The 12,410-nt window shown below is 39.9% G+C and overlaps 1 protein-coding gene across 2 annotated transcripts; it reads left to right on the top strand.

Moving 5' to 3' along the window:
• The first annotated feature begins 3,926 nt into the window (after positions 1-3,926).
• On the top strand, positions 3,927-11,103 carry LOC133509422 (cyclic nucleotide-gated channel cone photoreceptor subunit alpha-like). Of its 2 annotated transcripts, none has more exons than XM_061836383.1 (8): positions 3,927-4,663; positions 5,677-5,748; positions 5,882-5,971; positions 6,624-6,680; positions 6,835-6,957; positions 9,264-9,365; positions 9,433-9,539; positions 9,619-11,103. In XM_061836383.1, the coding sequence occupies exons 3-8, from the start codon at positions 5,937-5,939 to the stop codon at positions 10,974-10,976; spliced, it is 1,782 nt and encodes a 593-aa protein (XP_061692367.1). In that variant the 5' UTR covers positions 3,927-4,663; positions 5,677-5,748; positions 5,882-5,936; the 3' UTR covers positions 10,977-11,103. The 2 variants fall into 2 exon arrangements, with proteins under 2 accessions (XP_061692367.1, XP_061692374.1); XM_061836390.1 differs by having other exon boundaries at positions 4,482-4,498.
• The last annotated feature ends 1,307 nt before the right edge of the window (positions 11,104-12,410 follow it).

The following is a 12,410-nucleotide window of genomic DNA, read 5'->3' as shown; positions in this document are numbered from 1 at the left end:
GTTGTGGCCGAGTGTTATGGAACTGCCCAAGAATCGAAACCATGCTGTGAAGTTAAAGCAAAATGAGGAAAAAAAAGACTGAAATGTTGCACACTGTTCAATGACAGTAAAGATTTGAACCCTAATGTTCAAAAGTAAAAACCTTTATTACCGTCCACTGGAGTGGAAATAAAATGTCTACACAACCCTGTGAAAATGCCAGCCACATTTTTTTTTCTTTTTGTATGTTCATGACGAAAGCCAGGTGGTCAAACAAAGCATTGATCAATGCTAAGTCCGTTGAGACGAAACGAAAATATGTCTTATAGCACGACGCCCAGAGTTTTGTCTGATACCGCTAAAAATTTACATGGTGATAATAAACAAAGATACGTGGAAAAATGAGAGACACTTGGCACAGAGGACCCATATTTAATGCCGAAGTCGATGTTTTCACCCAGAAGAAAGTGGACTGTTAAGCCGCTTCCTCTTGTCTTGGAGAACTGGATCTACACATGGATCTGGTGAGTAAGTTGTCGAAATTTACACGGAAAAGTTTGAAAGAGTAGAAAAGTCTGGATGCATACAAATAATTCGTTGAAATAAATCCGACATAATGACAGGTTGACGGCTCATCTCGTATTCGGCTACACGTTAACTTTTGCGGGAATCCATCGATCTTTTCAGCTAGTCTTCAATACAAATGCCAATATTTAAATAAATGACCCCTGATTCTCCACAAACTCGCATTCATTAACTATGATTGAGAAAAAAAAAAGAGGACGGCGTCGTCTCCACAGAACGTACACGGAAGCGATTGCGGCCACACATTAACCTATCTGCTGCGACACACGGTTTATTTTCTTTTTTTTAAATACATATTGTTCTCAAATGAGCCAACTTGGCATTATAAATACTTATTGGTAATTTGAGAAGAATAATTCCTACCTGAAATGAAGTGATCGCTACACAGTCATGTGTATTTGGTTGGGCACCATCCATCAACGTCTAATTGCCGAAAACTATCAATCTTTTCTGGTCTTTTCAGCTGGTATTCCATAGAATGACCTCTTTGAATATGTTTTTCGTCTGCTGTCACAACCAGCAGCACAACAGATCTCGGGCAGTTTGAAAAATCTGCTCTGGTTCAACACCTCCCGTAGTGCAGAGCAGCTAGGTTTGACCGGCAATATGGCGCTGTGCAAACTGTGATGTCAGGTACACGAGCTCTATACTCTACTTACTGGTATGAGTCCCCTCCCCCATTTAATTAACACCCAGTGCCCTTATTCCATGCAGTGGACATTCAATGGTATTTCTACTTTCTTATTCAAAAGTACTTTGACCCATTACCACCAGTATAGTGTGGAACTGGCCATCAAGCTATGCCTACAATTGAAAAAAAAAAAATCTTCGCTGATGTACAGTATAATGTGTTTTATGTTATTTGGGCTACAGTGGCTCTGGCCTTGGCCCCAATTCTTTTGCATTTTGAGGCAGCAGGAAAAAAGACGGGATCTGCGGGTTTTTGTCTGAACTGTATATAAAGTCAGAGTTCTGAGATTTGGGGTTTTAATCTCTCAACATGCCTAAACATTCTCTTGCTTGGATAAAGAAGAACAGTGATTCTTGTCATGACTACATATCAAGCAGCAGACAGCAGCTTGCACTTGTTCTCTGACCTCTGAGGGTTTAGGCAAACTGAAGAGGAGCGTGGAAGTCCCACGCTCACATTCGCTCGAGCCGCTGAAGGATTGTCCTACGGTTGAGTCATTTCGGCCTACACACACAGTAAGAGGCTTTACCCAGACTGGAAAGGATATAAATAAAGAGGCAGCTTTGACAACAGTCACTACTGTTGATCTGTCTAGCGCATTTTCATGTCGGTTCCTACCAAAAATATAGCAGCCGTGGAATGATAGTTACTAAGAAAGCACAGTGGGGCCTTGAGATATAAATGACCTGACATATTTTCAAATCATGAGTCATTCGGATGATTTTTTTTTGCTCTAACTTGAGGGCACAATTTTTCGATTCTTGTCCTGAATGGTGTCAGTGAAGTCAACTCCGTTCACTTCACAACATGCAACAGTTATAGGCAGGTAGTGAACGCATCTCCCAAAAAAGAGGCTTCAAGCTGTTTATCGTCACTCCCAGTTAAGTTTTGTGTAAAACTGTAAAAAAAAATATGAAACAGACTGTTTATCTTATTGCTAGTAAGTAATACAAAACGCAATAGACGGGCTAACGAATAGCATTAGTATTCTTGTGTTATAACACTTTAGGCAATGGATGCTTGAGCACAAGCTGAGGAGGAACATATATAGATAAACAAAAGAACAATACCCACAGGCATATTCTTTATCCTTTGAAAAATATGACTGACATTACTGCAACGTATTGACTCAGTTGTAAAACTGTTCTTTATGTGGGTTTCTGTTCGTATTAGACTGCCCCACAGGTGGCGAAGGCGTGCACATCTTATTTTTCAGATTTAAAAAACACTTCCCAAAAATATTTTAGGGGGGAGCCTGGAACAGATTAATGGCATTGCCATTTAGTTCAATAGAGAAGCATTATTTGAGATACATGTGTTTTGAGTTCTCTAAAGGCACCACCAGCACTGTCTTTGAGAAGAAGAGTTTGTGTGGTCCCAGTATGACACAAAAGATGACAGGTTTCAACGGAAATAGAACTTAACTCTCTAACCTGCTGTTCCTTCCATCGATCCTTTTTGGGAGGTACAAAAGTGGCTCAACCCATCCCATAAGCATCCATGTGATGTAGTGTGGTTTTCTGTTTGTGATCCTTTTCTCTTGGAGTCTCCTCCCCTCCTTCCCACCTGCCTCGCTCCCTCATTCTTGGCTGGCAAGTAACGGAGAGCATGAACCTAATCAGCAGCAGGACAGGATCTTGTGTTTTTTTGGGTGGTTCTGCTTCCTTAAAAGATCATGTATAATAACATCATTTCTGATGTGACTAGCTAGGGTCATGCAGAACTCGGAGCAAACACGGAATTACTGCAGACTTCATAATCATCATCATCGTCATCGCTAAGATAAAGGTAAACACATTCACTCTTTTCTAATCACTTACAATCAAACTTCTTTTTAAAGAAATTACTTTTGAGACCAGAGTGATCAACACAGGTCTACAATTTCTAATTTTAGACGTAATTATCCCTAATCTCAACGAGGAGGATTTGAGCAGCACTCGCAAGACTGAACCTAAACAGTCTCCCTTTTGCAAAGACCATTCTTCAGTAGCAACCTGCAAATATGTAATGTTTACTTCCTGCATTCCCACTTGAATTTGGTAAGTCTCTTTTGATTTTTTTTTTTTTTTTTTTTTGGGTAAGAATTATAATTGAATTGACTGAGAATACCGCATGACAGAAATGGTGTTTTGGGCCCTAAATGCCAAAAGGAAGGCATCAGAAGCAAATTTAAATGACATGAGATGGCAGCACAGTATTGCAGTTGCAAGATACATTACAAATATCACCTTGGTAAAGGCCAATGAGCAGCACGGGGACGACGTCTGCCGACCATGACGTCAATGTCACGTGAATTTTCTTGCTATGATTTCTCCATTAATGATTCTGAAGTGAATCAAAATCGGACATGTCCAGCCCACCGAGGGGCCAGTTTTTGTCTAAGTCCTGATTGTCTAAAATGGCCAACATCTTTGAACACGACATTCGTTGTTTTTTTGTTTGTTTCTGGAAATCAACAGACTTTCGACACTGAAAATTTCTATACATCTCCAAAATGTATCGTTTTTTTTTTTTTTTTTTTTTTACAATGAAAATATATTCAAGCCCTTTGGTGTTTAAATAAGTCCAGAAGCAAAATCAGGAGTCCACGAAAAGTTAAGCACATAAGCTTACTCCCAAGTCGAGATGCAACTGGAGTGATCGACAGAAACAATTCAATTCCAGCAAGTGAGCATGAGCACAAGTTTATGTACAAAGTACAGCAGAGGTGGGACCAAGTCATCGCTTTGCAAGTCACAAGGAGTCAAGTCATAAGTTCTACACTTTGAGTTTTAGAGACATTTTGAATATTACAATATATACTGCATTTTGGTCAGTTAATACAATTGAAAATCCATAGTGCATTGAAGCTGAATATGAAAACTGGGTGATCAAAATGTGTGCAACGTCAAACCCAAGGACGATTTAGTTTATCGCAATAAAACGATCAATCGTACATTTTTCAGTTATTCTATGAAAATACCATGACACGACTTACTTTTTCTCACTTTATTTGTAAATTAAAGAGAAAATGAGACATTTTATTAAATAATGAACAACCAGTTGGTTTCCTCTTTTGGATATTCAAATGTTTTCTTCCCAGGTTTTACATTGTGTATATAGCAGGAAACTTCATTTTCTTGTCTCCAAACATTTCTAGTGAAACAAAAATCTAAATGGATCTCAGTTTGAACTTGGCATTTCTCGAGTATCAAAGCATAAAGGCATTCATTTATAAAACGAGGCACACAAGTTTGTCAAAAGGTGCAATTTTATCCAACTGTGGTATCGCTGTCAGAATACTGGGGCGGGGAGAGACAATGTAAAAATATTACATCAAAAAGAGGCCAAGAAACGGAAAAGACTACACGAACTAAAACCTGACTTTAACGTAGAGGAAGACCAGACAGCTCACGGCCGGCCCGCAGCGTAACTATTTTATTGTATACTCGCAAAGCTATCTGCTAATGCTAACAAAACATGCATACGTGACATGAATCACACACTCCAATTAGAGTATAATGGCAAGTAAGCAAATAATACGAAATATAAATCCAGAAATATGTAGGTACAACCTGGCGTTTCCTGTTTCTGCTTCCCTTGTCCTTTTTTCTTTAATTGTCACTTTATAACATTCCGTAGACTCCAACAAGAATACAGTATGTGGCCGCCTACGGGTGTGACATTGGTCCATTTGAGATGTTGACCGTAACTTCTTTGGTCGAAACTGAAGCTTGCAAAAAAAAAAAAAAAAAAAAAAAAAATATATATATATATATATATATATATATATATATATATATATATATATATATATATATATATCCTATCATCTCCTTTCTCAGTGGTACCCATTGCAGAGGGAACTTCATCATGGCTGCGCTTCTGCTCTCTGCTAACATCCTTTTTTGAGACGCCGCCAGCGCTCGTACTCTCGTGTCCAAATTTTATCGGCACGCTAATAACATTTCGCCCGGTTGTTTGTCCATATGTGTCCTGCGTTTGCCCGGCGACCATTTTTGTAACCCAGTTCTCACCTGAACATAGGTGGGATAGGTTCTAGCACTCGTCCAACCATTGTGAGGATAAGCGGAAAGGAAAATACATCAATGCATAACTAGGCATTCAACCCCTGAGCTTTAAAAGTTCACTTATTGCATCAAAAATGTAATGAGGGGTGTATTTATGAGAAACTCATGTATCAATAGATGTTATGTTTTGCCTTCAAAACTTAGAAAAGCATATGCCCATTTATATGTCATTATCCAAGCTGCTTATCCTTACAAGGGTTGCAGGAAAGCTGGAGCCTATCCCAGCGTTTTAAGGTTTGAATTCCCAAAATCCACATACAGTAAAAGCTCTAATCTAAACACACATAACAAAAAAAAAAAAAACAATGCAAAAAAAAAAAAAAACCACTCAATGTGAACCATATTTTTCAGTGCCCTGTCCCATTATCGTTAGGCTGATGGACATCCAGAATTCAAACTCCTTCACAGGCCCAATTTACACAGGTAAGTCGCACTAAGGCAGCGCTCAAAAGGAAAGCAATAGTAGTGACTAGTATTGAAACATTATGCAAAAATATAGAGCTCAATAGCTATTGTATACATTATATACAGTATACTATACATTCTTTTTCTCAAGGCTGGCTCATGTGACGCACGCCGGTCCTAACAGAACCACACCGACCGAGTTCAGTATGAGCTACTGTCGAACAAAGAAAATGGAGAAGAGGTGAGCTGTCTCACTGGCCAAATAGTGTAGCGATCCTGAACTTGTGGGTCAGGACTCAACGCTGGGTCCGTGAGCCATTTTAGTTTAAAAAAAAAAAATGTATGATGGTACAAAAATACAACATTTCAAAGGTTGCACTTGGCATACATTTTTTTTTTCAGAACAAAAGGGCACGCTTAGCTTCAAATTTAAATATTACGACTCTTTGTTTTCAAGATTTTGAAGGATAACAACCCAGCTTATTGCAAAAACACATTGATTTTAATCGGGATCATTTCTGACCCCCGCCATGGAAGAGTTTAGGTTGTGCATCCAAGGGCTCATAAGGTGCTGACCCGTAGAACGCTCGAATCCAATTTGTTATTGTACTCGTTATATCGTGCTTTACTGTACTTTCCTCTTGTTTACACCTGGTGCCATAAACACGACTGCAATTCTCAAGAAATTATAAAGCAAAACAAAAAACCTGATCCGGCATAAAAGTGACACCAATCTTCCTTTCTGCTTGACCTAACAGTCAAATAGAATCCCCCCCCAAAAAACAACAAAAAAAAATGAGGCGTACTGAAAGACACTTTGAACAAGTACACATGTAGTTAGGCTTAAAATTGGGACGTACACATATTAATATTTGTATATGGTGTCTTTGTAGGCATTTTCTTTGGCCGTTGGCTGAACAGAACACGAACAACTGCAACAACAACGATGGGTAAGATGACAGCGTACTCTTTATTGCGCATCTAAATCAGTAGCGTTCTGCTTATCCTCATGATGTAGCCAGTGCAACTGTGCTGGACACCAGAATTTTGTGTGAAGAAAACTTTTTCATTGTGCGGCCGCTTCACAAGCATCTCGTCCTTCAGCAAAAAAGATAAGAAAGAAGAACCCAAAAATGAGAAGAAAGACGAGAAGAAGGAGGAACCGAAGAAAGATGACAAGAAAGATGCCAAGAAAGACGACAAAAAGGATGAGAAAAAGGAAGAACCGTACGTTTCAGTCATTCCGTGATGTTACATAAATAGAAACGTTTTACACACACATCGATAGATAGATAGATAGATAGATAGATAGATAGATAGATAGATAGATAGATAGATAGATAGATAGATAGATAGATAGATAGATAGATAGATAGATAGATAGATAGATAGATAGATAGATAGATAGATAGATAGATAGATAGATCATTTTTTTAAGGTGTCATTTCCCAAAAACGGATTTCAATAATGTTTTGTGGTTTTGAATTAGCTCAGTTGAGATAACTCGGCTAAATATAAAATAACCATTCATCATGAGCTACATCGACTTTATTATCACTTGAGGGGTAATTTTAGTCATTTAGGGGCCCAAAGACAAACGCAGTTATGGGGCTCGCTATTCACATACATATACCAGCACTAGTTTTTTTTTTTTTTTTTTTTTTTTGGGGGGGGGTGGTTTCTGAACTAGATAAGATCTTTAAAATCCTTGTAAAAGTCATGAACCTACCCTGCAATAACTTTTGGCCAATAATGAAATAACTACGTTATTAGCTCATTATTAATTTAATGGCCAGGTTAAAAGAAAAATTTGACAAATGTAATCCATCCATCTATTTTGTTATCCGCTTATCCTCACAAGGGTCGCGGGACTGTAGGAGCCTATGCCAGCTGTCAACGGGCAGGAGGCGGGGGAACACCCTGAACTGGTTGCCAGCCAATCACGGGGCACCTCGAGACAAACAGCCGCACTCACAATCACACCTAGGGGCAATTTAGAGTGTCCAGTTAATGTTGCATGTTTTTGGGATGTGGGAGGAAACCGGAGTGCCCAGAGAAAATGGTAACTGTAATGCAATCTTAAAATTACATTATGAGCCTATTACTATTAAAGGCAAATTTATGTTATGGGCCATTATTACGGCTTCTACAAAAGAAGCTCACAACATAATAACAGGCCCTATGGAGATCAATAATGCAAAAGAAATTGCCCATATTAAATTGTAATGGGCCCTTTACGCCATAACTAGCCAATAACATAATAAAAGTCAAAGCGAAAAGGAAAGGGAAAGGGAACGTGAGAGACTATCCATTTTTTGCCTGTAGTATACCAGAGTATCCGTACAAGGCCAATAATGTAATTTAACCGCCAATAATGTGATGAGTTATCCAAGTGATTCACCAACTTTTTTTGCAGTGACCTGTTTTGGACATGAGGAGATGAGTTTTTCAATAAATGCGCATACACTTGGCTGGCAAAAATTCTTATTACTTTAAACGGGCGAGTTTACCAAGCCACCCAGAATAAAGAAAAACCTACAAAAAAAAAAAAAAAAAAAAAATCCTGCTCATATTTAACGTTTTGAATTCCTGCAGTCATTTCAGTGGCCGGTGTGGTCTTGTGTCCTCGGCAGAAAAATTTGCTTCATCTGCTGGGTGTAAGTTACCCCGACCCCCCCACCACCCCGGTTTGAAAACCACTGAGTTATTCAATTAGTGGCCAAAAGTTATTGTGTTGTAACTTTTTTTTTTTCCACTATAGGCCAGTTATTAGATTATCGGATATTATTACTTTATGAACTTCCACAATCGTTTTTTGAGGCATATTATATAACAGGTGATTTCTATCGGTACAATCATAAACATTTAATAGAGTCTACCATTACGACCGCTTGAATACTCAAGTGACATAAAGTCACTCTTGGCACTCCTCGGCTGACACAGGAATATCTGCCACTTGCTGTAGTGTCAAAGTGAAAAAGGTTTCATATTTCAGTAGTTTTGATAAAGTTTGTTTTTCCTCTTACATTCTCCTCTTCTCCACTCCACTTCAACCGCCCCCCCCCCCACCCCACAATAATTTTGCTCCACTCTTCCTGAATCAAGTCTGCATATGCACAGTGAGAAGTTGGAACAGTCCACTGCATGAATGTGGTGGGAGCTGGGGGGCGGGAGCATTCTGATATGATTTTAAGAGTGATTAATACAATAATTGTTTTAAATGAAAGAAAACTTGGTAAATCAACTTTTATGATGGTAAATCTGAGTGAATACAATGCGAAGACTGTTAATTTGGATTAAAACCAAAAAGCAATTGCTCTATAAACTGAAACAGGACAACAATCACTGCGCAGGCCACCGTAGTGACGATACAATCCCAGCTCGATGGCCTGTAGTGCTTGAGAAAGATCTGTTTTAGAATTAAACTAAGATTTAGAGAGCTATTTAAAAAAAAAAAAAAAAAAATCAAATATCTTGAACCTGTTTTAGAAAGTTCTCACGAAATGAATGACCCTTGTTAACTGTCTCACCAGAGAAGAGGTGTGGATCATGGACCCTGCCACAGATATGTACTACTACTGGTTATGGACCATTTCCATCCCGGTCTTCTACAATCTGATGCTGCTGGTGGCCAGGTCTGGACAATTTTTCATAAAGTATCGGAACATTTTTGAAAGTCCAATAAATTCGGTTGGATTACAGGGCTTGCTTCAATGAGCTGCAGAATAACAACACGATATTGTGGATAGTGTTGGACTACACCTCAGATGTTCTCTACCTTATTGACATTTTTGTGAGGGCCAGAACAGGTTCGTGTCCTGAGTTGAGCTTCTACAGTTGCAGCTTAGAAAAATGTTTGTTTTACCATGATCGCGTTTTTGTTCACAGGTTTCTTGGAGCAAGGTCTGCTTATACAAGACGCCAAGGTTCTGAAGGAAAAGTACATGAAAACACGTCAGTTTCAACTGGACGTCATATCCGTGATTCCCACGGATATTGTATTCATCAAAATTGGAATCAACAATCCCGAGTGGAGGTTCAACCGCCTTTTTAGGTCGGCCCGGCTCTTTGAATTCTTTGACAGAACAGAGACTCGCACCAATTTCCCAAATATCTTCCGTATCGCTAATCTCGTACTTTACATCGTCATCATCATCCACTGGAACGGTTGCATCTATTTTGCCATCTCCAAGGTTCTCGGCTTTGGCTCCGACACGTGGGTTTACCCAGCAACAAAGAATGCCGAATTCCAACAACTTACCAGGCAGTACATTTACTGCTTCTATTGGTCCACACAGACCTTGACCACGATCGGGGAGACACCACCCCCAGTCCGTGATATTGAGTACTTTTTTGTTGTGGCTGACTTCCTCACCGGAGTTTTGATCTTTGCTACAATTGTAGGCAATGTCGGTGCCATGATATCCAACATGAATGCCGCTCGAGTGGAGTTCCAGGCCAAGATCGACTCCATCAAGCAGTACATGCAGTTCCGGAAGGTGACGAAAGACCTCGAGGCCCGAGTGGTCAAGTGGTTTGATTATTTGTGGACAGAGGAGAAAACCTGTGATGAAAAGCAGGTGCTCAGGAATCTACCGGATAAGCTCAAGGCGGAGATAGCCATCAACGTTCATCTGGAAACCTTGAGGAAAGTGCGAATTTTTCAAGATTGCGAGGCAGGTTTGCTTGTTGAGTTGGTCCTCAAACTTCAACCCCAGGTCTTCAGTCCCGGTGACTACATCTGCAAAAAGGGGGACATTGGGAGGGAAATGTACATAATTAAGGAGGGAAAGTTAGCCGTGGTGGCAGATGATGGGGTCACTCAGTTTGTTGTCCTCAGTGATGGAGCCTACTTTGGAGAAATCAGTATTTTGGGGATCAAGGGAAGTAAGGCGGGGAATCGAAGAACGGCCAACATCCGAAGCGTGGGTTACTCCGACCTCTTTGCCCTATCCAAGGATGACCTGATGGAGGCGCTCACAGAGTACCCTGACGCTAAGAATGTACTGGAAGACAAGGGACGCGCCATCTTGATGAAAGACAACCTCATTGACGAGTCCCTTGTCACAGCTACCGATGCCAAAGACTTTGAAGCAAAAGTGAACGCCGTCGAAGCAAGCTTGGACGTCATGATGCTCAAACTGAAGAAGTTGACGGAACATTACGAATCATCCCAGCGAAAGCTCAAGCAACGTCTCTGTAATTTGACAAACCAGGTCCGAACCATTAAAGTAGCTGATGAGTAGGGTGTGCTAGGTGCTTCTTTCACGTAGCAGGTGCTCTTCAAACAGACTGTTGATCTCACAAATAGCTCAAGTTCATTATAAAGGGTGTACATGCTTATAATGGATCTCATCTTCATTATACACTGTATTCAAGAGAATGGTCATGGTCACACTTAGTCTTTACCATTTTTTTTTAAAACACACGTTCTCAAATGAGTCAACTTGGCATTATAAATACTTTTTGGTCATTTGAGATTGAGAAGACTTATTCCTACCTGAAATGAAGCGATGGATACACAGGCGTGTGCGTATTTTTGTTGAGCACCATCCATCAGAGGTTTAATTCCCAAAACCCATCGATATTTTCTGGTCTTTTCAGCTGGTATGCCATAGAATGATCTCTTTGAATATCTGTCTCGTATGTTGTGACAACCAACAGCACAACAGGTCTCGGGTGTTGTAAATATTCTCCTCCGGTTCAATGTCTCCCACAATGTCGAGCAGCTCTGTTTGACCGGCAATATGACGCCGTGAAAATTGTGACGTCACGTGCACAAGCTCTATACTGTATATAACATACAGTTCCAAGAAAAAAAAATGTGAACCCTTTGGCATTACCTGGATTTCTGCATATTGGTCACTAAATGTGATCTGATTTCAGTTTTTAAAAAAAAAGGTAGGAAAAAAAAAAAGCATGTGGAGCTTTGGATTTTCTGAGCGGTTGAGCCTCCTTTGGCAGTAATCACCTCAACCAAACATTTTCTGTAGTTGCAGAGCAGTCCTCCACAACATTTGGAAGGAATATGGGACCATTCCTCGACACAACTGTTTCAGTTCATCAATATTTTTTGGGATGTCTGGTATGAATCGTACCTTTGAGTTCATGCCATATCTCTATCAGGTTGAGGTAAAACCTTAGAGTGGGTTATTCCACAAGGCACTTTCTTTTCTTATTTTGACGCCATTCAATTGCTGAGTCACTCCTAATCTATTAGTCATTCTACTGTTACATCAGCCAGATGCATTTTTTTCCCAACACGGTTACCTATAACCTGTACAAATCAATTCATAAATAAAATCTTTTCCTAGCAAGTGGGAAAAAAAAAAAAATCTGCCCAAAAGCACGATGCCACCACCACTATGCTTAAGGCATGTTGGCATTTAGGTAAGTTTATTGCTCATTTGGTGACGTGCGGGCCAAAACATTCAACCTTGGTTTCACTGGACTGTAACGCATTTGGTCCCATACCCAGCCAAAATATAGCCAAGCTTAATGTTTGTCTTTGAAAGGTCCTCCCCCATATCCCAGACATATGAAAAAGACGGGTAATTTTTGTCATATTTATTAAACAGCCAGTGTTTGCCAGAAAACTCCTGTGGCTCCTTTAATGTTGTCTCTTGGCAGCCTTCCTTTAGTTTTCCTTTCAGCTTTTCATCAATTTTGGAGGGACGTCC

The sequence above is a fragment of the Syngnathoides biaculeatus genome, chromosome 2 (genome assembly GCF_019802595.1).
Source record: "Syngnathoides biaculeatus isolate LvHL_M chromosome 2, ASM1980259v1, whole genome shotgun sequence".
NCBI lineage: Eukaryota > Metazoa > Chordata > Actinopteri > Syngnathiformes > Syngnathidae > Syngnathoides > Syngnathoides biaculeatus.
This window is presented reverse-complemented; position numbering and strand designations above follow the sequence as displayed.